The sequence below is a fragment of the Diplotaxodon limnothrissa genome, linkage group LG17, assembly GCF_057381915.1.
Source record: "Diplotaxodon limnothrissa isolate DT_005_m linkage group LG17, D_limnothrissa_male_GT1.1, whole genome shotgun sequence".
NCBI lineage: Eukaryota > Metazoa > Chordata > Actinopteri > Cichliformes > Cichlidae > Diplotaxodon > Diplotaxodon limnothrissa.
This window is the reverse complement of record NC_140612.1, coordinates 35,095,394-35,122,673: the sequence shown is the minus strand read 5'-3', so window position 1 is coordinate 35,122,673 and position 27,280 is coordinate 35,095,394. Positions and strand designations below refer to the sequence as shown.

At 43.6% G+C, this 27,280-nt stretch overlaps 1 protein-coding gene across 1 annotated transcript in view; it reads right to left on the bottom strand.

Moving 5' to 3' along the window:
• The window catches only part of dock4b (dedicator of cytokinesis 4b), a 142,140-nt gene that overhangs the window by 68,083 nt on the left and 46,777 nt on the right, over positions 1-27,280 (bottom strand). Inside the window, exons 8-12 of the mRNA XM_085375640.1 lie at positions 18,094-18,245; positions 10,372-10,453; positions 10,131-10,191; positions 9,887-10,019; positions 7,775-7,863 (exon numbers count right to left, since the gene is read on the bottom strand). Coding sequence (XP_085231766.1) covers positions 7,775-7,863; positions 9,887-10,019; positions 10,131-10,191; positions 10,372-10,453; positions 18,094-18,245 — 517 coding nt within the window. The remainder of the gene's footprint in view (positions 1-7,774; positions 7,864-9,886; positions 10,020-10,130; positions 10,192-10,371; positions 10,454-18,093; positions 18,246-27,280) is intronic.

Sequence of the window (27,280 nt, the reverse complement as noted above, 5' to 3'; positions counted from 1 at the left end):
CCTCTAGTGTTGTACGCCACATCCCCATTGAGTTCCTGATGAAGGCTCTTAGGGTCCCATTGATCTTGTACAATTCTAGGCATTCCAGTATCCAGCTGTGGGGCATTGAGTCATAGGCCTTCTTGTAATCAATCCAGGCAGTGCACAGGTTGGTCAGTCTGGTCTTGCAGTCTCGGCTGACTGTTCTGTCTACCAGTAGCTGGTGTTTTGCGCCTCTGGTATTCTTGCCAATTCCTTTCTGTGTCCCGCTCATGTATTGACCCATGTGCCTGTTCATCTTAGCCGATATGATGCCTGACAGGAGCTTCCATGTAGTACTGAGGCAGGTTATTGGTCGGTAGTTGGAGGGGACCGGTCCCTTCTTGGGGTCCTTGGGGATCAGGACCGTCCGACCTTCGGTTAGCCATTCCGGGTGTCTCTCGTTAACTAGCAGCTGGTTCATATACACACATATATATATATATATACACACACATATATATATATATATATATATATATATATATATATATATATATATATATATATATATATATATATATATATATATATATATATATATATATATATATATACATATACACACACACACACATACACACATATATATATACACACATATACACATATATAATATATATGTATATATACATATATATTAGGTGTCGTTTGGTATATATACATATATATGTATATATACATATATATTAGGGGTGCAACGATACTCGTATCGATATTGAACCGTTCGATACAGTGCTTTCGGTTCAGTACGCATATGTATGAACAATACAAAATTTGTAATTTATTTTATCAACTTTCCTTCTGACGATGCTGTCTGTGTTGAATCTGCGTTCGACTACTCCGCCTAGGCTGCACTGTCGAGCGCAGATCCACTGAGCGCTCAACACAGACAGCATCGTCAGAAGGAAGAGTGCAGGGCAAGCTAGCGAGACAGAAGTTAAGCTCTCCTTGTAACATGGCAAATTGAACCTCCCCCACCCTCATTCAGATCTAGCGTTTGGAATTATTTTGGTTTTCATGTGACGTATGACTCTGAAGGTAAGTGCGTCATGGACTAAAGTAAAACAGTATGTTGGATGTGCCACGCAATGCTCAATTACATGGGTGGGAACTAGTGTGTTAGCGCAGTTAGCTCGTTAACTCGTTGGCCGTCTAAGCACGGGGCGATCAGGGGTAGCTCGTTAACGGAGATTTGCCGTGTTGTGGCGTTAACGTCATTTCAACGAGATTAACGCTGACAGCACTAGTGGGAACACAACGAATATGACTGCACATTTACACCGACATCATCCTAGTGCAAAGACAAGTGGAAGTAGACAAAAACAACACACATGCATGCTACAAACTTTACCCGAGTCATTTAGACAGCCGTTAGCACATGATTCTCCTTATGGGGACCTGATATGTTTAATATTGTAGCGAGCTCAGACAAGGAGGAGACGGAGGTGTCGTTTGGTCTTGCTTCCCGTTAGCTAGCCAGGGAGCACCGCCGTTTATTGACATCTGCAGAAGAACACTGCCGCTAGCTAACTGCTCAGCGCGGCAACCGCACAGCAACAACAACAACAACAACACACAGGGCGCCCTCTGACCCCGGAAGGACACACCGTCGCAGCGAGAGGGCGTCACCCGTCACTATGGCAACATAAACAAAACATAACTGTACAAACAGAACCCCGGACAGCCCTGACCCGCTACATAGCCCCCACCTAAGGGGTCAGTTGTCCCCGACGACCCCATTACCCCACACAAAGTCCTGCAAATGTCCAGGTGCCTTCTTTTGGCGCACCGGCCGGTCACGACCGGTGGGGGAAAAGTCACTCGGGTCAGAACATGGGGTGCCACCATCATCCCACTTCTGACACCAATGTGGCGAGCTCAGACAAGGAGGAGACGGAGGTGTCGTTTAGTCTTTCTTCCCGTGAGCTAGCCAGGGAGCACAGCCGTTTATTGACATCTGCAAAAGAACACTGCCGCTAGCTAACTGCTCAGCGCGGCAACCGCACAGCAACAACAACAACAACACACAGGGCGCCCTCTGACCCCGGAAGGACACACCGTCGCAGCGAGAGGGCGTCACCCGTCACTATGGCAACATAAACAAAACATAACTGTACAAACAGAACCCCGAACAGCCCTGACCCGCTACAATATGCTGCTGAGAATATAGCCCAGAAGAAGCGTATAGTATAGCTTTTATTTTGGAAAGAGCCATTTCTCTGTAATAAACTCTCTCTCTCTCATATATATATATATATATATATATATATATATATATATATATATATATATATATATATATATATATATATATAGAGAGAGAGAGAGAGAGAGAGAGAGAGAGAGAGAGAGAGAGAGAGAGACACTTGCTCTAGTGTTAGCGTTGTGCAGTAAGTTCATTTTACTTAATGCATGGAAATTCCTGACAGCATGTTATTGCAACTGCACAGCCTCATTCATGATCTTACTTACAACATAGTTATGGATACACTCTGTGTTTATACACCACTTTCCATTATATCATTACTTATTGTTAATCTCTGGCTCTCTTCCACAGTGTATCTTTTGTCCTGTCGCCCTCCCCTCATTCACAATGGTCCTGCAGATGGCTGCCCCTGCGGTCATTTGAGGGACCGGTATTCTTCCTATTAAAAGGGAGTTTTTCCTTCCCGCTGTCACCAAGTGGTCACTCATCAGTGGCTGTCTGATTGTTGGGGTTTTCTCTATATTATTGTAGTGTCTATGAGGACCTATGAGGCAACTGTTTTTGCGATTTGGCACTATATAAATAAAACCAGTTTGGTTTGAGAGGTCCGTATGCATAAACACACTACCCCAGAAAAAGATTCTTTATAGCTAGTATATAGCTAGCTATTTTAGTTCCCATATTGTTACCATGGTGATCTAGCCAGGTTGAAAGAGAGTGCCCTTCGTGACTTTGAATGCGCTGGCTTTAGGCTGTAAACCTCCCTGACCCATCAATCTCACTGCATAATACATTACTTGGTCTTCTGGTCAAAATAATTCAAAAATAATACAGTCCATCAATAGTGTGTTCATTGGGGCACAATGGCTTAGTCAGAAATGAAAAGGAGAGTCCTCTTTAGTTCAGGGGAGACCTTTTTTTTATCTTTTTCTTTTTTATACCCTAATCTGCCAAATCTGATTCAGTCTTGGGCTCATATAAACGAACACACACACAGTCAGGCTTTAAAGGCTATTGCGGGGCCAAATTACTATTCCTGAATGGTACACGTTGCTGAGTATAACAAAATCACTCTCAACCTTTGCTGCCCTCAGCCCACCGGACCTGCCTCTTCACAAAAAATTAAAAAAATAAATAAATAAATATAAAAAAGCTGCAAAAACAAAAACAGTTGAGTCGTCGCAGCCTCTTCTGTCACTGCCTACGCTCGCAGTGTGGAGGTGGGAGCTGAATTATCTACCTGACCTGACTCACACAGAGCCAGATTCTTATGAAATCCCTCTTACAGGTTACTGGGTACACGCAAACAAAATCTTTGTTCATCAGTACCCTCTCTTGTCTTTTGAATTCAATTACCCAAAAAGCACGGCCGACCCTGAAACACACAGGTAAAAAAATACTCATTAGGCTCTAGGAGAACAAAATAAGTCTCCAAGTCTTCCCGTCTCTCTTCCACTTTACTGCAGAAAACAGCCTGGTGTTCTTCTTATTTTTCGGGGCAGTGTATTCATCTTCCCCCTTGCTAATTGGCTGCTAATAAGAGACTTCTGGCATACTGCCAGTTCAGTTTTAAAGGAGAAAAACACAGTGAGACACAAATCATGATCCGCACACACACACACACACACACACACACACACACACACATGGAATCGTGCACAAATATATAAACATGCACACAAATCCACATTATGTGTATCTCACTCTGCAGCACACTTGTTTTAATTGCCCTCCTGACACTAAGTGTAATAAACTGTAGTTCTTAAAGGGGATCTATTATGCTCATTTTCAACGCCGTGTTTTTACTGTCGTGCTTTCTAGAACAGTGGCTTCGCATGATCCTTACACCTTAACTTACACAAGGTTCATCCTCAGTTCATCCACTGTCAGAAAAGAAGCTGTTTTCCATCCTCTGCCTTTAATAAATCCTTCTTTTGATTGGTTGCCCCACATAAACAAAATGATTTTTACAGTATTAAAGGGATACCTTGTAAATGCTACTTGTAATAATGAGATTGTATTACTATTAGGGCTGGGTATCGTCACTGATTTCTAGAATCGCTTTGATTCCGATTCACAAGGCCCCGAATCGATTCGATCCACGATTCGATTCAATTCGATTCGATTCAATTCAATTTGAATCTGTGAAATTTTGCCTCAGACAGTCAGAAATATTATAATTCAGATCAGTACATTAACATATTTTTGTATCTATAAAAAGGAAGCTGACACTCGCAAGACTTTATCAAAGGTGTGAGCATCACAGCAGATGCCTTTGTGTCAAAGTAGCTGAAGATAAAACACAGAAAAACATGAAGGTGATTTTCCTGGCCTGGGATTTTATTAGAGACACAGCTAAGCGTTTTGCATAAATTTAAAGAGTTTAAATTTGTTCAGTAGCCTATTGAACGGCAGAAATTAGGTTTTCTTTTCGGAAGTAAGTAAAAGGGGAAAAAACAGCGGCCAACAGCGCTGTAAACAACGGTAGACTTGTGCGTAACAAGCAAGCGAATAATGAAGAAAACAGATTTTTAGACGGGAAACTGTTCTTGAAGTATACAGAGAGAGAGAGAGAGAGAGCTGTGCATGTAGTGTGATTTTATCATGGTGGAAGCAAAACAGCAAAAGTAAGAGGGAATTCATGACGATGTTTATGTGAAGCTTAGTTTGGATCTTCTTTTGCTTTTTCTTTTCGGTCAATATTGTTTGGAGAGCGATCAAACTAACAGCTCTAGAATGAGAGCAGGTACACGGATTCTGCACAAAGACGTAAACACAAAGCGCGGACCCACCGAAACATCAGAATCAGCGAGCTGTCGGCTTTCAGCCCCGACCGTGTCCGTGCCGTCGGGTGAGAAAGGCCACATCTCACTGATTCTGATCAGTCGGCGGGTCCGCACTTTGTGTTTACGTCTTTGTGCAGAATCCGTGTACCTGCTCTCATTTACTGTTTTAGCTGTTTGGTGGTTGTCGAAACTGAGATTCGGGCAAAATAAATTTATATTAAAAAAATCAATTCAGGATTTTAATGAATCGATATCACATTATCCAAGCCAGAATCGATTTTAACCGATGAATCGATTATCAAAACCCACCTCTAATTACTATTACTTTAAACAATAAGCATGTTTGATATGGGCATTCATTAATGTAGCAGTATATATTTGACAGAAAATATTGAAAAGAACAACGGGTCCATGATAAATACAGTGTGACATTCCATAGCTCGTGTATGGTTGCTTTTACAGGGACACACTAAGAAGATGAAACATTCCCTCCAGTTTTCACATTTGTTGACGCAGCCTGGCACGCAACTCTGTTCTGTTATCTATTCTGCAATGTCGCTCCGCGGCAGAATAATTGCCTTCTGGGAGGAATTGACTTTTTAGATGAGGATATGCCCCAGTGAAATCTGTTGTGAGTGATGCTCTGTATAATTCTTTGACTGTAGAAGGAGCCCAGAAAGAAAGAAATCACTGCAACTGGACTGCTTCCTGGAATATGTTGTGTTACATTCAAAGTTGTTGCTCCACACATTAATATACTAAGTATACACTCACTGGCTACTTTATTAGGTATATCTTTTTAACTGCTGTTAAAACCTGTCACCAGAGCATTAGTCTTAAAGGCAGGTGTGTGAGTGAAAGACATGCAATTACAGAGATAGCAGTTAAAAAGAGCACCATCTAAGCAAAGTAAATTAATAAATGACACTTAATATCCAGAGCTCATTATCTTTAATACTTAAATTATTACCTCTATGTTGTGATTAAAGGGGTTTTTTTCCTCTTCTGTTTCATAAGATCAATGTCACAGTGAGTTAAGTGGCAGAAATGTAATTTTGGAACAAACAGACTTTAATTATGCATGCCAGCATTAAAAAAAAAAGAAAAAACCCTGCAGCCCTCCTCTAATACCCTTTGAAAGAAAAAACACTGAGGCTAATCAGCCGCACAGCTCCATCAGTGTCTTCATCTGACAGCAATTCAACAGCTAATACTCAAGCGTTTGTGATAAACTTTGCACTGCAGCCAAAACAGGGGACTGAACTCTAAAATCATTCACTTGCACGTGCTTGTGTGAGTGCGTCTGTGTGCTTTGCATATTGCTGTCAAAAGAAAGCCTCGAGCAAACACTTACATGACGGATATGTTTTGAGAGAACCCTGCAAAGTCAGGCAACACGCTGTCTTCTGCCAGTAACAATGTGTTTACCAATGAGTGCGAATAATTGCCCCTGATTACAGAAAAAAGCAAAAGGTAAAGATGAAAATGTCACATTTATCCAGCAGGCATCAAGAAGTTTGTGCCGCATCTGCAGTGATAACTGCCAAAAGGTTGTGGAAGTTGAACAGCAACAATACAGAACATTATCAGTGCGCATAATCTGTTATTAAATCTGATCTCTGTGCGTGGCTGGGAGTTATCTATGATAATATGACCAGTCAGGAGAAGCAGGAGTAGTGAGTAGAAAATAAAAGCTGTTATAGAGATCAATATGAGATTAGAAAACCAAAGTAAGTAGCTAAAAGAATGAAATGCTTGCTCAATATTCATATTTTTGTACTAAGAGAAATTAAACAGTACTCACTTTAGAGGGACAACTTTTGTTGTTGGTGTTAAAAAAGAAAAAAAATTAAATAAAAACACAGCTCGGATCATGCAGAAGGTGTTAAGTGATTTCGTGTCACAGCATCCTCTTCTCGCCTGTACGGGATTATTCTCACCTCGAGCAATTATTGGTTCTCTGAGGGCAGGTGGAATGGGGTGCTGACTCAGCAGATCGGATCTCGTTTCCATATTTCCATATATAACGTATAAGCAGGCGTTAGGAGATGGAAACACGCATAGTGTTTATTTTCACTGAGAAAGTAGCGGCCTCCTGGAGCTTCTCGGCTACATAACGGAAACTTCTGATGAGCAGTCCGTGACTGCCAAGAGCTGTTTGTACACACTGATGCAAGCAGCTGCAAATTAGCCAGCTCTGTTTAATTTGTGCTTATGCCCTCTTGCTTCACAGTTTGCACCCCTTTTCACGCTCCCCTCACTGTAATCAATCAACAAGTTTCTTCTTCAAGCAAAATGTAACTAGCACCTTAATGACTGCATCAGTATTAATCTAGAGTCCACCAAAGTATTGATCGCATTGCAGAGCGATCATGTTTTTGAAAGACTCAACATTCTCATTTTCCACCAACTTGTTGCTATGGGAGACCACTGATTCTGCTGATCAGCATGATGAAATTTGAGCTATTAATACAAACTAGCTGAATACATAGATTCCCTGCAGACACAGAAATGTAAGGACTAATCCACTCCCACAGAAAAGAACTTAACTCCCACATAATAGCTACTGAGAATGACCGGAAACGGAGTAATACATGGCAAGATGTGCAACTGCGCTGCTCATTTTGTCATCGGAACATGATGAACTTCACATGCAGTGCTGAACCCCTCCCACCCCTGTTGTCTGATGGCTTAAACCACCTACATGATTGTGTAGGTGTGAGAAATTAAAAGCAATGAGTTAAGCAAATGGGGTTCTCACCAGTGTTGGATCCAGACAAGTTGTACCTAGAATTGGCCTTTTTGATGATGTTCTCATGGATCTGGGACCATTCGCTCTCAGTGTTACACCTGGGACACACACAAAAAGAAAATTACTGCAGATTTGCACAAATGCTCCAGAAAGAGTCCGGTAAATATCCTTGAAAGTGAGTCAGGATTGATGGTGCTTAGGCCGAGCAAAACCAAAACTGCTGAATCCTACACTTCATATAACAAGAAGCATTTTTTGCATTAATTCTTCATTTGTGAAAAAGGCACACCTCTCTTTGAAACTCCATGAACCCACTCTGTAGAAAAAGCTTGCTGTTGGAAATTGATAGCATCATCACTGCTCTTCCCATCCAAGCCACAATGTTTGAAGTAACAAGTGCTTTTACCCTTGAAAAGCAGCTGAGTTTCTGTTACGCTGACCAACCACTTTCTTGAAATTCACTGTATATGTGACATGTGACCAAAAGCTGCTTTTTGTTGAGTGTATTTAACGCTTAACGGTGGCATGACAGAAAAAAAAAAATCAGCTTTTCAATGACGTCTTTTCTGGACTCAACTCACAAAACAATTGGGTCACAACTTTCATGCTAGTCCAACTAAAACCTGTTGTTGCCTCAGGTGTGAAGAAAGTGGCTGCATGTTCTTGTGAGCAAAGTACATTTGGCCAGTTACTCTGATGCTGCTATAATTTAGGTCAAACTACTATGTCAACAGATGCCTTTTCATCCCTGAGAGAATCACATAGACTTGACTGCAGTCATCTAAAGTGTAAAAGGAAAGGTGCATAATTTTGTTGGTCCAGATTAATGTTCGTGTACTCAGACTACTACTTACCTAAAAGATTACTTGAATACGTTTCCCTTTTGCATTTATGTCCCATATTACATAATATTTTTAAAAAATATATTTTCTTAAATCCAAAATTATATGAATACTCTCAAGCACAGTCATAGTTAAATAAAATAAGACATATATGCAATCTAAACTCAGACATAAAAAATGAATCTTTACTCTGTCTTCTTGGAAGGCTTTATGGGTTTTTGTTCTCACGTGTTTTAAGTGTGCACTTTCAATCTGAAAGTTGAACCTTGAAATAAATCCGGTCTAGTACGCCCCATGCCCCTCCTTTAGTCTCACCCTTGTTCACCTGTATGTAAAAAATGTCAGCTGCCGTCAGCCTTCATTAACCCCTATCATGTAAACATGCTATCAAACTAAGTTAACAGTTCATCTGAATATTTTAATACAACTTCTGGGGGCTTCAGCCTTGTTGATAAGGTGCTTTGATAAAGGACTCCCACTCGCTTTTTCCCAGTAAAGCTTTTAATGCCTTACATTAGCTTAATAAATTACCCTTAAACACCACAGCTGGAGCTTCAGTGTTGCTGATTTTTAAAAGGCTGAATGGCAACTTTGAGACTTCCATGTTGTTCATCTGCTATAGATTGATTTTCAGCCCTGCCACTCTTTATTTTGTCCTGCACTTGTCCAGTTTCCATAAATTTTTTGAGGACACTGTGCATATCATGCAAAACCTTCAACTAATAGCTCTTAGGTAATCAACTTTTTGGAGCAAAAATACCTTTTTATGCTTTTCAAATTGTGTCATCTTTAGAATTTTTTGATTTAATTAAAGAAATGGGAGGAATTTTGTGTTCCTTTTTTTACTTTTTAAAGTAACAGTGAATAACAATCTAATTTAAAATTGGTTCTTTGCTAAATTTGTCTTCTATGCGTGGACAATACACTGATTCATCACTTGAATCAAGTGTTTGTTTGTTTTGGGGTTTGTTTTATGCCTGAATGATTCACAGGTAAGTATTATGTAGATTAACATACAAAAAAAACTTGGTGGTGTCTGTGCAATGCATCCATTTAGTCTATACATGTGGCTTGCTAACCAGTCTTGTGAGCAGTAAGTGAGAAATTAGCACTCCATCCTCACCTGCATATGTGATCACTTCTGCTTTCCAAAAACAAAAAAGTTTTGGAAAGAAAATGAATAAGGAAACGACACATCATGCTGAACAAAACTTTAGCACTGGTTCAGTGTTTAGAAGAAAGAAGAATTCCTAAATAATAGTTCTTTACAGTCACTTACGTATAAACCTTTAGCAGGTGGTCATCCTTAGAGTCAGCAGTAAGTAGATCGGCAATGCTGACAACAGCACAGCCAAACGGCCGCCTGTACTGTACGTTGCACTGGTTCTTCTTCTCTCCTGCTCCCATCCTCCCTGCACAGACACACAAAGGTATCCACGGTAAGAACAGTATGAAAATGAAAGAGATTTTTAAGAACGTGAGTAGTACTCAGGAGAATAAAGAAGAAATATCACTACTCCTACCTATTCTTATGATGTGCACAACGATGTAGACATCTTTTCGTAGATCACTGCTTCCCAAATCCTGACAAACGATGCAGGAAAACATATTTAAGCGTCCGATCCAATTACTGTGAACAAGCTGAAGAGCACTGACACTGCTTTTATTTTTCAGCATAACAGTGCATGAGTTAAGTTAGCTTTAAATAGCCTTAAATTGCTCCCAGTAAATCTTTTTTAACAAAATTCCGTGTTAACTACTCACCACAAATAGCGTGCATTGTCTTTCTGTCTTCTCTGGTGACTTGGGCAGCCCGCTCTTATTCAACCTTACAAAGAACCTTTCACTGTACAAGTAAGTGGACAGACAGAGACAGGGAACACACACAGAGATAAATGTGGTCAGGAGTGATGGCTGAGTGTCACAGTAAACAACAGTATCCAAGTTTTTGCTAACAGAAACAGAATAAAGATTAGACACTATGTCAAAAAATGTCAAGTGCAGAACAGTGGGCACTGGAGAAATCACTTCAAAGTTCAAACTTCACACTGAAGCTGCGTGAAACAGAATATGAGGCGGGAAAAGGGAAAAGAAAAACAGGCAGAAAGGGTTCAGAGGCAGAGGGATAGAGGTTTAGGAGAAAGATGCTGAAGAAAATCCCCAAAACAGAATGCCTGTAAAATATCTAACAAGAACATTCACATGTGGCTGAATGAAAGTGCTTTGCTGCATATTATGGATTATCTCTGACACATTTAAAGACAGTTACTAGGCTTTCATCAAAAAATTATAACTCAATCATAACTGCCAGACTAGATGGCATAAAACTTCTGGCTGTCACAGGGCTGTGCTGAGGACCAAGAGAGAAAAAGAAAACTTGTGAAAAACACTGTATATAGAATTTATACTATTTCAGGTTATAAAGCTCCTGCAATGCCCTTATCTCTTATGTGCATTTGTGGTGAGGAGCTCAGTCTTTTTTACAGGGCTCAGAGTAGAGACCTATTGAAAGGAGCCAGTTGATGTGGTTGGGATGCCTGAGCAGAATGCCTCCTATGTGCCTTATAGGTGAGGAGTCCAGGTCATGGCCCAGGATATGTTGGCGAGACAACACCTCTAAGTGTGCTTGGGAGAGGGCAGCTCTGCTAGTCTGCTCCCATAACCTGATAGATAGATGGATGATGTTAAAATCTGGCATATAGCCAAGAACTAAGAGGTAAAAAAAAAAAGTGAAATTTGAAGGTCACTACGACCTTTCACGGAATTCTCATCACTGCCAAGTCTTGGGAACACCCACAGGGAATTCCGTTACATCTGGCCACAAACTCAAACTCAAACTCAAGAACGAACTTTTTCGCGGTCAAATGTTTCTTGGCGACCTTACGTCTGTCTATGGACATTTATACGACATTGATGATTAAATCAAACTTTCCCAACATCTAATCATTTCAACTTTTAATCAGAGCGAACCCTTGGGCCAAAGCTGAAGAAATCCCCTCAAGGAATTCGTGAGATATCTCTCACAGTGGAACACGAACTCTGCATAACCAAAAAATTGCCTCATAATCTGGAATGAACCGTCTCCGAGTCTTGCCTCAAATGCCCCTCACGCCCATTTCTGTTCAGGCGGGAAATTAAGTGAATGTCACGCAAAAAGACAGAAAGGACAGACACTGATCGCCTTTTCATTCTCTTTGTACTTTGTCCTTTATATCTCGTATACACTGTGTAAAAGAGGCAGCGGAGGCATCCTACTGGGCCCCTCTCATCCTGGCAGGCGAGCTGAGGGCTAATCCAGTTAGGTGACTTTCACAGTCCTCCGATAAGCAGAGAGAAAACCTTGTAATGCACCCACGCCTGACAATGAGCCAAGTCATTGGCACGGCTAGCAGAGCACGCTACAGTAGGCTCATTCAAACGAGAGCAGAACACGCCACAAAAGATCACATATAGCTTGACCGCAGTGCATACAAATACGATCGATTGGGATGTTTTGTAACTGTCAGAGGTATTAAAAGCTCCTGCTACAAGCTCAAAATTGTTTGGGCTCTGCAGTGATGTAAATAAGAGGCAGCTTCTCTTACTGTAATTCTGTGTTTTGTATATGTAGGGCAGTGGGTGCTCTTGTTTGAGTTAATTAGGCTTCTGATTATTAATTATACAAATGCTTATGATTTTTTATAAATGTATTCCTTCAGTAAAGTTTTCCTTTTCTCAGCCATACTGGAAGGAACCAGTTGAGGCCCAATTTGATTTGAATGCAGTTGTTCCTCATTAGCTGCCCTCTGTAACTTTCCAGGCCATTTATCCGGCCATATGGAGACAGATTCCTATGCATTAGACATGAGACTTTGCGCCCGCTTTTCCTAATTAGTGCTCTATTGTTGAAACCCCAAATGCCAATTAACAGCCACTCCTGCAAACACAGACTCAAACAAGGTCTCCCTTCTTTTCAACACCCTTCCCTCGCCACCAGCTCACAGCCTCGCAGCTGCAGCGTGTTGATCGCCCGAGCCAAGGGGACCAACATCCCCCAGTGGGACCTTATCTCCCTCTATCACCACTCACATTAACATAACGTAAATGGCCGATTTCCCTCCCTTCTGGGCTCTTGCTGTTCCCCCTCCTAATATCGATGATGGCATTAGGAGCTGTGCGCTCTTCCAATGAGCGGACGGCTGGAAGGGGAGGGGGGTGTTCCAACTGAGGTGTTAACTGCTAAATAAATGAACTGTCACCACCTTGTAAGTTGGTACTAAATAAATAAATACATCAAAATATACGTTTTAAAAGCCCGACAACAAAGGAGAAGAGGAAAGCTTAGACCTTAAGTAATCTAAACACTGAATAGCAAGTGGCGCTGAGAAATCATGAAAGGGCACATTGAAAACACTCAAGAGCAAATAATATTATTGCGATTTTTAGCATTTTGCGACGTGCCGGAATGACATAAATTGTGATTTATTGCGGATTATACTTTGTCAGTATAGGTTTTATCCAAAAGGATAAACCTATCTCACTTGATCATACCAGCACTGTCCCTAAAACCTGCCATAAATGTTGCCATAAGACAGAGTCAGTCTGATATCAGTCTGCGATTAAATGAGGTCAACTTGGCAGTTGCATGCAGTCTGTTTCAGGCAATTAATTGTTGCAGCAAATAACTGTGAGAAATCTAAAAATCACATATCTGTTGCTTTTACATTACATTTGCACTCAACAACATCCTGTTCTATAGGAATATAACCAGAGTACAACCGGCCAGCTGAGTCAAGTCCCCTCATGCTCATCCACAAAGAATCATTCAGACTGATGGCAACATGTTGGCGATCTGTCATTTCTAAATTAGAGAGGAATCTCTCTGAGAGTGATTGCAATCAGTCCAGGTCCAGATGACTGCTTACAGAAAGGCTGCCTCCGATCAGCTGACCTTTGCAACTGCTTTGTAATCAAAGTGGTTGTAAGTGTGCAACATCCTCAAGCTCTGGGCAACCATTTAATCACCACAAGTTACAATTGGCCCTATTTTTACTGTGACTGAGCCACCAGCTTGCTCTGAATTAGGGGGTAGCTTTGTCAAGCTAAGTATGTCCAGTGTCGGATGTTTTCAGCTGAGCTGATTTAATAAAAGTTTGTTCTGCTAACATTGTCTCAGGCCGGGAACAACATCGGAGATCTCTGTCCAGAAGAGCGCAGTCCTAGGAACAGCTAAGATACTGCGCAGGACCCTCAAGCTCCCAGGCCTCTGGTAGAGGACCCGAGCTTGAAGGATTAACCATATATATATATTTGGACAGTCTCGGTCGTTGTGTCCTTGGGCAAGACACTTCACCCGTTGCCTACTGGTGGTGGTCAGAGGGCCCGGTGGCGCCAGTGTCCAGCAGCCTCGCCTCTGTCAGTGCGCCCCAGGGTGGCTGTGGCTACAATGTAGCTTGCCATCACCAGTGTGTGAATGTGTGTGTGAATGGGTGGATGACTGGATGTGTAAAGCGCTTTGGGGTCCTTAGGGACTAGAAAAGCACTATATAAATACAGGCCATTTACCATTTATATAAGTAAAATTCAACTTCTGAGGAGCGAAATATGAGCGTATAAGACGGTTTGTGATGTGCGATCTTGGTGTCGAACAGCATCAGAACCCACAGCATGGGCCGTGAGCGCAGTACAGTACAACGCAGTGTGTGCGTGTGCGTCCTTCTGGAAAGCCTGACAAGGAGTCTGTACTGAACACAAAGAAGCTGCCATGGTGCACAGGGGATGATGGTGTTGGCGTGGTATTGAGACAACGGGTCAGACCCCCCCATCTGGTCTGCACACACACACACACACACACACACACACACACACACACACACACACACACACACACACACAAACCACCAGCACAGAGGGAAGCAGCAAAATGGCTCTCTGCCAGCCAGATTGTGTAAATGAGTGCGTCTCTGTTTATGCATGTGACCAGACAGTGAGAGACACGTTGGCGAGCTGCCACTGCGAGATTTTCCTAAAAGACAACTGATGCAAGCGAATGCACTTGCAGACGTAGAAAATTAGAAGCATAAAGGCACTGTGGTCGAAGCCTCTGACTGCCTTTATCCCTCAAAATTGCAAGAAAACCCAAATTGTTGATTTAGGCAACAACATAAGTGGTTATGAGAAAAATATAGCTTTGTCTGTGTCCTCTCTTGCTGGGTTGAGTTTGGATAAATTCACATTTCATTTGTGATGCATCATGAATTCCGAAGCTGCTGTTAAGTATATAATTTCAGCATTACTGAAGTGGACTTTACTCTACTCCAGAAAATGGATTTTTAATCCACTTCAAATATATATTTAAGCTTAGCGAGTGTAATTACTCATGCTCAGCTAAGGCACTCAATCTTTCAAAGAAGCAAGAAGATTGAAAGAAAAGAGGAAAAAAATGATGACATAAAAAGAGTGACAGTTTAAAAGAAAGAACAAAAGGGCTTCAAGTGGAACATGATACGATGGCGCTGAAGACTAATTACCCACTTCACGACAAAAAAGTACCCACTTTCACTCTGAAAAAAACCTTAATTATTACTAAGCCATATATTTTACAGGGACACTAAAATTTTAAGAAATACAAGCGGTAGTAAAGTAAAATTAATTTAAAGCTATATTTTACTTAGATACAGATTTTAAGCTGGACCCTTCCTGAACCAACCCTCACATTTATCCAGGCCCAGGACCAGTACTAGGAATACGCTACCTTGTGAAACCCTGAGGGGGAATCGAACCAGGGATCTTTCACATGTAAGCTTAACATGTTAACCAGTACCAAAGCTTATATTTTGCAATAGTGAATTTTGATGTCCAGCAACCTGGAAAGAGGAGAACAAGAATGTGTTCTTCTATATTCATTTGAGGAACATTTCTTGGTAGTAATGGTCCTTATACTTTCAGTGAGTAACATGTCTGGACTGCAGGCAGCCCACTTTAGCACACATAGACATTTACCTCCTGTTGTAATACACAAGTGCAGAACGTGTCTTAGCATTATCTTACTGAAATAAGCAAAGGTTCACCCGTGAAAAACATGCCAACTGGAGCATATACACTGCTCCAAAACATGTACGTGTTTTTCAGCATTAATGTGTCCTTCACAGATGCACGCGTTACTTTATTAAATCCCCCCTCATCTCGCTAAAGTTGTTGACTTTAAAAGTGTGTGCTGATAACAAACCACCTGATATTACAGCTGTTTAGCCCACTGGTCAGACCACAGCACAGGTTTTCACTTTTCCTTTGAGACAAGCCCACAGAAGGTGGTCAGTTTCATGGGTCTTGTTTATTTATTTTTTTATTTTGACTCGCTTTTGTGGATGCAGTGACAAACTGTGTTCACTGACAATGGTCTGTATTTGTATAGCGCTTTACTTGGTCCTAAGGACCCCAAAGCGCTTTACACTATACACAATCAACCACCCATTCACACACTGGTGATGGCAAGCTACATTGTAGCCACAGCCACCCTGGGGTGCACTGACAGAGGCGAGGCTGCCGGACACTGGCGCCACCGGGACCTCTGACCACCACCAGGAGGCAACGGGTGAAGTGTCTTGCACGAGGACACAACGACCAAGACTGTCGGAGTCGGGGCTCGAACCGGCCCAAGACAAATGCCCAACTCTTGAGCCACGATCACCCCAATGGCTCTTCCCGATCTGATACTGGGTTTTGGCCTTGTCCCTTGCACACCGATTTCTCTGGATACTCTCTGGATACTGAACTGATGCAAGCTTGGTTTGCCCTTACCCAGTTATTATGAATCAAAGTTTCAGCCAGTATTTTTTTTTTTAAGAATTTAATTTGTCGTTTTGTTGCTCCTGTCCACAACTTAGAAACTAGTTGAAAATGTGTATTCTCTATACAAACACAATAACATCTTTCAGTTCAAAATTTCAATGGTTTACTCAGCATCCCAGCCTGTGACAGACTGATGACCTGTCCAGGGTGTACCACGCGCTGTAACTCTATGACAGTTATAGCCCTATTTTTCTCTCAGATTAATAACATCATTGCAACCAAACAAAATGGCAAACTTGTAAAAAAGAAAAGATAGCGCCTTCCTTCTTTTGTGCTATAATTCTTCAGGAACGGTGGAAACCGCAGCTATTTTCATGTAAAGTTTAAAGAAACTTGCCAGCAATATGGATGAATCATAAATTGGATTACAATAGAAACTGAAGTAGGGCTACTGGATAATAATAGAGAGTAATAATTAAAAAAAAAAAAAAAAAAAAAAAAAGAGTCCCATCAACACCATTCTAATTCCTCTGATGTGACCCTGCGGGGCGGAGAGTATTCTCACACAAGCACGACTTATCAAAAGAAGTTTCGGTGCTGCTGTGCTCATTTTTCAACCCACTCGCTTTTCTTTTGCCTGACAAATTCACTCGTTTGTGACATGAAACAAAATTTCTTCACTTTGAACTTTGAAACCAGGGAGTTTCAACACAGTCTTCCTGTCAGGAGAACAGTGAGGTATCTGCTGGTGTGTAAGCATGTATGCAAGTAACACATGCAACCTCCCAGGGCACCAGGACCAGCTTTCACATGGACATTTTTTTCCTAAAAATAAATAAAGAAATAAAATAACATGGCCTTGTCCAATTTTGTGTGTTCAAGTGCACTTTAATAACCTGCTTCATTTAATAAATCTTCATGAATATAATTAAGAGCAGTCCAAGGGGAGCCATTTGGCACAGGGCGTTCACAATCAACAGAGCAGCTCATTTGCATTTCGCTCTCCCACAGGATTTAATGCCATAAACCATACAACCTTAAGAACAAGCAAGGAACTGTTTTCCTGCGGCCTACAATCCAAGAAAACAACATACAAGCTGATAAATCAAGCTGCTTGGTCTAAAAACACACTGTAAAGACCAAAAATAAATAAATCATAACATGTCACAGTGATGGAAACCATCACTTCATCACATCACTCAGAAAGTTTTGGTTTGAGTTCAAATGTACAAGTATCCAATTTCCACCGATACAATGGCGTTAAATGAAACTGGCATTCTAGTTCTCAACATGCTAAAACAACAAAAAAGAGGAAGAAAAAATGCTAAATAAATAAATTAAATAAAAATTAAATAATGTCTCTTTGTAGACTTGTGGTTAGGCGACCTGGTAAAAATGACACGGTCTATATTCACCAAACATAAGCACGCAACAACCTAAATTTAGCTAATGAGCTAACAGTTTGGCTAATGGCAAGACATACATCCTGTAATGCTGGGCCTCTCGTCATGGTAAGAATGACACTTTTCCCTTTACACTTAGTTCAGCCATTAAAGATAATGCAACCATCTCTAAACTTCATTTTTCCAAAACTGGGCAACTTGTACAAAAACAATCTAGCTACACAAACAGCACTACAGGCTAGATGGAAAAATATTTGATTTTTGAAAAGGCCCAATTAGAATCATAAAGGCGTATTGCCTGTAAAGTCTCTACCTGAGTGGCCGGTTCTCCCGTCCATCGTAAATGTGAAAGAAGACTTCCAGCTCCTCCCCCAGATTAGCGCTCATTAGACTCTTTACGTGGACAAACAGATGATGGGTGCTAGCAGGGGTGGATGTCTCCTTCTTACGATGTCGGTGTTCCATCTGCAGGCGAGAGAAGAAAATCAGCACAAGCAGATTTCTCTATATAAAGGAAACCGTTATATATTACGTTTTAGCTGTAATTATGCAAACTGGGAAAAATTCAAATAAACAAGAAAACAACTTGAAACAAGAACAGCTGCAGTTGAAATACAGAGTTATAGAGGTGGATGCAAAGAAGGTTAAAAACTCATAACCTCTCAAATCAAAGCTGCTGTATTAGTGATGAATTCAATAACAGGTAATATTCCCCTGAGGCTTCTCACTGTAGGCAGAAGGACTGATTTGAATTTGCATATATTTGAAGAGCAGAAAGATATAGATGTTGATATACATCAGGCTAATATGGGATGTAATACTGCAGGCTGGCAGCTCAGAGGCTAAAATGTGGGAGTTGAAGCTGCACTGTCTGGCTCTTTCTTTGTTGCTGCCTTTATGCCAATACATCAACTCAGCACCTTGCCGAGCATTTAAAGTGATGTGCAAAACTCTTGAGCCACCCCTCATTACGTTACATTTTTCTTTTAAAGAACCACGCTCATTTCTTGTGATGTATCTGGTACTTTAGTTGATTCATCTACTGTTCGCCGAAGCTTCATCAGGAATGACCTCTTGGCTTCTCAGTGGAAGGCTGGCTGTCAAGAAGCCATTCTTAAAGAAGGCAATATGTATGGAAAAGGTCAGGAGGGAGCCTCTACAGGCATCTGTAAAACACGGTAGAAGCTATGTCAAGGTTTGGGGCTGATTTTCAGCCAGTGCTGTTAGGTTTTTGTCAAAATTGATGGAATTATGATTGCAAAAAAGTACTCTCAGATTTAGTTCCACCATGCTGTATCATCTGGAAGGCGTTTGAACTTTGTAATGTCCTCTCCAGGTAAGAAACCTTGAGAACTATACCTGAAGACTACTTTAATTATAAAAGCAGACTGAGAATTCAGTCTGTGTATACAAAATACGGACTTTCAAGCTTGTTAAAGTCTATAAATTTGGATTTTCCCTTATATGTTGTATGTGGGGCAGGGATAGCTCAGTAGGTAGAGTGGTGGCCCCATGATCGGAAGGTCGGGGGTTCGACTCCACTGAACGGCTACCCTGAGGTACCCCTGAGCAAGGTACCGTCCCTACACACTGCTCCCCGGGCGCTGCACTGGTGGCTGCCCACTGCTTCACTGGGTGAATGGGTTAAATGCAGAGGAACTATTTCCCTATGGGGACTAACACGCACACTTTACACACTTTACACTTTCTATGCATGTCTGCCTGTTTCAGTAAATGGCAACAACATGGGCAAGACATCCGCACAACACTTTATCTTTAAGGAGGCCAAATCGGGGTTTTTTTGACAGAAAGAAGCAGAAAGCAACATCTTAAACATTGTGATTCACACAAACGTTTAAAAAAAAAAAAAGTCAAATAGTTCAGCACAATTACAGAGCTCAGTGCTTTAGTGGTGGATGATATTACTTGCCATATTACATCAATCTGTACCAAAAAGATCAATAAGGCCTCATACAGGATGGTATGGTGTGTGTACACACATTAGAGCTCTGTTTATAAAAGGTTCATCATAATCTGCTGTCAACAGCCAAAAATACACACGCGCACAACACACACATACACACAAATATACACAAAGCACCAGATGGCCAATAGAGCCACTGCCAAATTTGGCCTCGCATCCACTTCTGTTGTAAAACATAAGAAAATCGGAAGGAAGGGAGCAAGAGATGGGGATCAGGACAGAGGAAAGGGAAACGGATAAAGACAATGCAAGAACTGAGTGTAGTAAAGCTTCACCACAAAACAACACACACACAGTATATTAATAGTGGATATAATATGTTTTACAGGATTATAATGATGGTTTGGTTGTCAAATTTAAATAGTGTTGCATTGTACAGCATAGGTGACTTTGTTGAAATGCACTTGTTGGCGCAACATTTCAAGCTCAAGGAATTATGAAGCTGCGTACCAGGCAACAAATAATCTTACTAAAACAAACTAAAACACACTTGTCATGTCTTAATTCAAGGTATTAACGGATACTGTCGCATTCACAGTTAGTTACCCTATGTGCAAATGTAGTCAGAAGTTCCATTTAAGGCTTCAGTCACCCACCCACCCACACGAATAATCATGCTCTCTCTGGCCGAGAGACAGGTCAGTGACCTCCTGGCAACTCTGGTTGCTAGGGTAAAACGTGTGTTGCTCGCAGTTGCTACAGTGGGTGAGGTTGGTCACAAAGAGGATGCTGTACCAAAAACCTCCTCATGATTGCTTCAGTTGCTAGCAGATTGCTAAAGTAGCCTTTAGTTTGCATGGAAGACACTGACCCGCCAAAACACCCTCCTCAGCTATTAGCAAAGCGGCTATGAAACTGAAAAAGTTCAAAAGCTAACAAACCAAAGTTAAAAAGAGAATGTGTCACTCCAGCCACCACGTGTCAAGATTCACTCAAGTTTCGCTACCACTTTGCATTACAGGTCACAAGACCTGTAATGTTTTTCCCTGCAGCCAGACAGATTAGCTCAACTTTACAAAAACCTGTCTGCAGAGATGATGATTTGCATACTAAAGTGAAAAATTGTGAGATTAAGAAACAAGTTCTCTAAATGTACTGAAAAACCATGCTACAAATCCTTTTACCTTTGCAGTTTCTGTCAAAACTATAAAAACACTTTTGTTTTTGTGCGAGATCCCCGAAAAGAAACAGAGAAACAGAATTATCTAACAGCAAGACAAACTACTCCCAGCAGGGCTGAACTCCTGGTTCTGACGTAAAATTACTAGGTCTGAGGAAGGCCTAATTTATACTGTGGGATTTTATTACGAGGTTATTTTCAGTGTGTCATTTCAGCCAGCAGCCCGGCGGGAACAGTGTGTGGTTTTGTGACAGCTTCAGCATGACTAGACACAAAGCATAGACATGACAGGCTGGCAGCCTGACTGGCAACACACAATGGTGTGGTCAACAAGGAGAGGCTGAGAGGTAGCTGAACAGAGAACGAGAACATGACCGTGTGTGTGCCAGCCAAACTGTCCTACAGACTGTCAAACGACAAGGAAATTCTAGAGGAGACAGGTCAAACTGAGGCCACAAATTTGTAGCTGTTCTTTCTGTCCCTTTCTACATTAATGTTTAAGCCTCCTTTCATCCCTCTTTTAAACTCAAGGATTAAAGTCGTGCAGGAAGTTAAAGATCTGTATGAAGGCTTGTCTCTCTTTAGTGATAAGCTGAACCATAAGAAGAAATATTACAACCACATGTCCAGGGCAAAGAGCTGAGCTATGATCTATTACTACAGAGGGAGCTTCCACTGTTAATGAAGTCATCACTGGGGGATCTAAACTCGGGTCTTCTCTGCTTACGCTCTGAGCTCAGTCCCAGAGGAAAACAATGGAAAGCCTAAAGCTAATTAGTCTTTGCTCTACACATGACTCGCATGAGCTAATTAGACATAAAGGGTTTTTTTTCTCACTTTAAAGCTACAACCAAATATAATGCTTCAACAAGTGTCTGTTTAAAGGATTTAAGTCCAATAAAAATCTGGTCCTCCATCTCCACAAATATTTAGTTTTGATGCATTTTTGTCGTATTGTTTTACAAAGTAGGGGTTTTTCTTTCCCCTAATCTGACAAAAAGAGAAAATTGTTGATTCACTATGCTGTTCTTCACTAATTCTTCAGGGAAGCATATGTTTTCAGGCTGCTATATACGCTTTTCCAGACAGTCACTAATACAGGGTTTCTCCTGGCACACACTAAAGTAGCTGTGAATGTACCCCAGAGGAAAATCATCAGGAAATGATTTAGTCATCCTTGGGGAAGGATATAACGCTTTTGAAGACTTTTTCAAATGGCCAGCAATAAGAAGAAAATGTATGTATTTCTGTTATGTGCAGTAACGCAGACTGAAGTATCAAATAATACTTATAGGCACAGCTACCCAACCGCAAAGGCCCATTCTGAGCCAGGAAACTACTACCTGAGGTACTGCTGTCTGTGAATAATCACTATTACCATATGTAGATGTTGTACCTTCTTTGTTCAAGGGAAAAATGGGAAAAAAGAATATTATATTTGGGTTTTTTTCCTTGTAGATGTATTATTTTATTATCAGAAAATACAGATCTTGTCATGGTCCTGGGCCATGTTGGCCCAGTGTTCTTAGTTTCCTTGTATGTTTGTATTTTGTTCCTTGCTTAGGCCATGTTTTCTGAGTTGCCCTGTTGTGTTGTTCCCTAAGTGTTTTCCCTTCATGGCTTTTTCCCCCTGTGTGCCCTCGATGTATTTATGAGCCCTCGTCTCCCTTTGTGGTTGTTTCATGTTTCCCCAGCCCGTTATGTCTGTGTTTTCCCCGTGCTCTCTCTCCTCCTGTCTGAACCTCTGTGCACTTCCTGTTTACTTTGTGACTCTCACGCCCGTTCATGTCATGTTCAGTTCACCCCGCCCTGTCTCGTTATGATTATCAGTGTCACCTGTGTTCCCCGTGTGTTCCCACTTTCCTCGTTAACCCTCTGTGTATTTCTGTCTGCGTCTCCCTCTGTTCAGCGTGACGTCGTCCCTCATGCTGCGTGGATTTCCCTGTGTCTCTCTCTCCGAGTGTTAGTTTACTTTTCCCAGTTTAGTTTTGTATTTCCTATGTTCTGCCTCTTCAGCAATAAAGCTGCCTTTTTGAGTTCATTCCCTCGTGCCTGTGAGTCCTGCATTTTGGGTCCTACTCCTGCCTGCCACACAGCCGAGCCTTGACAGTACGACGTCACCAGACATGGACCCAGCAGGCTCCTCCCGGGAAAGCGATTTGGCCCGCATCTTCGGCCTGTGGGAGCGAGTTTCCCACGCCTCGGACATTAAAGCCATGTCCATTGGGATAAACGCCATCGAGGCTATTCTCAAAGGGAATCCCCATCTCCACGAGCTCTCAGGATTTTCGGGCCTACTGTCCAATCTGCAGAAAGCCAAGGAGACAGTACAAATTCGCGAGCTCGTCATACCGCAACAGCGACCGCCACAATCGGGAAACGTTTCCACGCTGCTGCCACTGGACTCCTCTCCATCCACCCTCCACTCTGACTGTCACTCACCCGCTGCTTTTCTCGCAGCAATGTGGTCGGAGGATGAGGAGCCGGCCGCGATCTCTCCGTCGTTGCCGGTTTCCTCCATCACCGCACCTCCGGCTTCCCGAAGAAAACGGCATTCACGCCGCCGACGCACCACCCCACAGCCGGACATTCGGCCTTCTAATTCACCTGCTGTGGTGAGTGAGAACTCTGTGTCTTTTCCAGACATTATGACTGTTCATTCAGGGGCTGTGTTTTGTGTGGCGGAAGTCAATGCGAGCTGCTTATCGCCTGCGCAGCCCTTCACAGCTCAGTTAGCTCCCTCGCAGCCCTTCACAGCTCCGTTAGCTCCCTCGCAGCCCTTCACAGCTCAGTTAGCTCCCTCGCAGCCCTTCACAGCTCAGTTAGCTCCCTCGCAGCCCTTCACAGTTCAGTTAGCTCCCTCGCCGCCACCCTCAGTTCAGTTAGCTCCCTCGCAGCCACCCTCAGTTCGGTCTCCCGTGTCCCCCTCAGCCACCCTCAGTTCGGTCTCCCGTGTCCCCCTCAGTTCAGTCTCCTGTGTCCCCGCTAGCTCAGCCATTAACTCCACCACAAGCTCCATTTTCACCTCTACCATCGCTTCAGTCATCAGTTCGGTCTGCCACTCAGTCGCCCTTAGCTCCATCATCCACACTACCACCTGTTTCTCTTCCACCACAACCGTCACTACACCCAGCCACTCAGGCTGCTACTCAGTCAGTCATTCAACCCATAGCCCTGCCGTTACTATACCCTGTAGCTGAGCCACTAGCCGCCCGACCCACAGCCACTTCAGCCACTCCTCCACCCGTTACACCTCCACTACAACCATCACTGCAGTCTCCAGTGTCCCCAGTGCAGTCTCCAGTGTCCCCAGTGCAGTCTCCAGTGTCCCCAGTGCAGTCTCCAGTGTCCCCAGTGCAGCATCCCTTAGCACAGTCATCCACTCAATCACCAGCTCCACTTTCCCCTCAACTATCACTACCACCTCTAGCTCAGTCTCCTGTGCACTCACCTCTGGTTCATTCTCCTGTGAAGTCATCTACTCCACTGCCTACTCCACTCTCACCACCTCCGTTACAACAGACATCAGTTCAGTCCCCTGTGCCAGTGCAGACGCCCTCAGTTCAGTCCCCCGTGCAGTTATCTACTTCACCACCATCAGTAGCTCAGCTCCCACTCTCATCCGCCTCTCCAGTAGCTCAGCTCGCACCTGAACCATTGGCCCAGTCCCCGATAGCAATACGGTCTTCTGTTCGGCTTAACATTCAGCCAGGGGCCCCAAACCTCTCTGGCTCTACATCAGCTCCTGCTGGAAGCTCGGATGAGCTCATCCAGGACTCCGCGGCTCCCACGCCGCCATCTACCTCGTCCGCTGGGGGTTCCAGTGAGCCCGGCCAGCACCTCCTCGTCTCCGCTGGAGGGTCCGAGGGGCCCGTTCAGCCTCCTGTCTCCGCTGGAGGGTCCGAGGGGCCCGTTCAGCCTCCTGTCTCCGCTGGAGGGTCCGAGGGGCCCGTTCAGCCTCCTGTCTCCGCTGGAGGGTCCGAGGGGCCCGTTCAGCCTCCTGTCTCCGCTGGAGGGCCCGAGGAGCCTGTCCAGCCGCCATCTGCGACCGCTTCGTCATCGCCTGGGCCAGCCTCTGCCTGTGCTTCTGCTACGCCTGGTCCGGCCTCAGCCTCTGCAGCTCCGCCTGGTCCGGCCTCAGCCTCTGCAGCTCCGCCTGGCCCGGCCTCAGAGTCTTCGTCCTCGTCTGGCCCAGCCTCGGAGCCTTCGTCTGCTGCAGCCTCGGAGCCTTCGTCTGCTGCAGCCTCGGAGCCTTCGTCTGCTGCAGCCTCGGAGCCTTCGTCTGCTGCAGCCTCGGAGCCTTCGTCTGCTGCAGCCTCGGAGCCTTCGTCTGCTGCAGCCTCAGCCTGTGCTTCGCCTGGTCCCGCCTCGACTGGCCCTGTGCCCACTGGGCCTCGGCCAGTACGCCTGACACTGGAGAGCCGCCGCTGCCTTCCGCGCGGCCGGCCTCCTGAACTGCTCCGTCGTCTCCTTCGGCGGCGGCGCCGCCTTCCGCGCGGTCGGCCCCCTGAACTGCTCCGTCGTCTCCTTCGGCGGCGCCGCCGCCTTCCGCGCGGTCGGCCCCCTGAACTGCTCCGTCGTCTCCTTCGGCGCCGCCGTTGCCTTGCGCACGGCCGGCCTCCTGAACTGTTTCCGCGTCGCCGCTGTTGCCTTGCGCACGGCCGGCCTCCTGACTTGTTTCCACGTCTCCGCCGTTGCCTTCCGCATGGTCGGCCCCCTGAACTGCTCTGTGTTTGGGTTATTTTCTTGGGCTCCGGTGTTTGCTGTGCTCTTCTTTTGTTTTCTGTTCCGAGCCCTCCGTCCTGGGCCCCCGCCGCCCGCCCTGGGTTGTTTTCTGTTTGGTTTTGTTTTTCTGTGTTTGGGCTGTCTGGAGCCAGCCCTTGAGGGGGGGGTACTGTCATGGTCCTGGGCCATGTTGGCCCAGTGTTCTTAGTTTCCTTGTATGTTTGTATTTTGTTCCTTGCTTAGGCCATGTTTTCTGAGTTGCCCTGTTGTGTTGTTCCCTAAGTGTTTTCCCTTCATGGCTTTTTCCCCCTGTGTGCCCTCGATGTATTTATGAGCCCTCGTCTCCCTTTGTGGTTGTTTCATGTTTCCCCAGCCCGTTATGTCTGTGTTTTCCCCGTGCTCTCTCTCCTCCTGTCTGAACCTCTGTGCACTTCCTGTTTACTTTGTGACTCTCACGCCCGTTCATGTCATGTTCAGTTCACCCCGCCCTGTCTCGTTATGATTATCAGTGTCACCTGTGTTCCCCGTGTGTTCCCACTTTCCTCGTTAACCCTCTGTGTATTTCTGTCTGCGTCTCCCTCTGTTCAGCGTGACGTCGTCCCTCATGCTGCGTGGATTTCCCTGTGTCTCTCTCTCCGAGTGTTAGTTTACTTTTCCCAGTTTAGTTTTGTATTTCCTATGTTCTGCCTCTTCAGCAATAAAGCTGCCTTTTTGAGTTCATTCCCTCGTGCCTGTGAGTCCTGCATTTTGGGTCCTACTCCTGCCTGCCACACAGCCGAGCCTTGACAGATCTGGGTTTTTTCTCATAAATCCACAAGCTTGGAATTTTTGCTAGGAATACCACCACCTTCTATGACCCTGTAATTACTTTTCCTTTGTTTTTTTTAAATAGACTTAAATTGGCATGCATATACCATGTTTACATTTACAGTGTTGTTTCTCATTATATAGAATGAGAAGGGTTTATGAGATAGCATTAAGGCATTTACAGGCATACATAAAATCTCTTTTTAATCCACTGTCGTTGCTTGTTTTCATTCTCACTCAGCAGATATCACACAATTCCTTGAAACAATGCAGCAGTTAAGCCACATTTTCCTACAGTAATACTGCACTGGCACTTCAGCACACACACACAGGCAAACACGCACACAAGTACACACAGAGACACCGCATAATCCCCATGTCAATTTAATTAAGCCACGCCGCAGAAGCACCGACAGAAACAAAGACGCGGTTCTCACAAACAAAGATCTCACGGGGAAATATTGATGTAATTTGGGCTCATTGAGATATTGCATCTTGGTGTGAGGGTTCCTTGCGTATTTTCGTAAGTGGATGGCGGCGGTGAATGCCTGGCCCTTTATCTCGACCCAGTATGGAGAAATGGTAGTCGCTTGTTTATTTTATACACCGTTTAATAGAGGTGGAGAAAGCTTTCTTTGTGCTTTTCCTGCTTTTGTTTTGACAACAACAAAAAAAAACAAAAAACAGATGGATTAAGAGCTTCAATTACCCTTGCGAAGAAAGAGCCGACACAGAGTGTGTGTGCGTGTGTGTGTGATACAATTCCCCCCACACCATACGAGGGCAGAGAAGTGGTTGCCATGGTAGCAGCGATTGGGGCTTGGAGAAAGTGGGAAGGAGAGGCAGGGAGCAAACAGTAGGGAA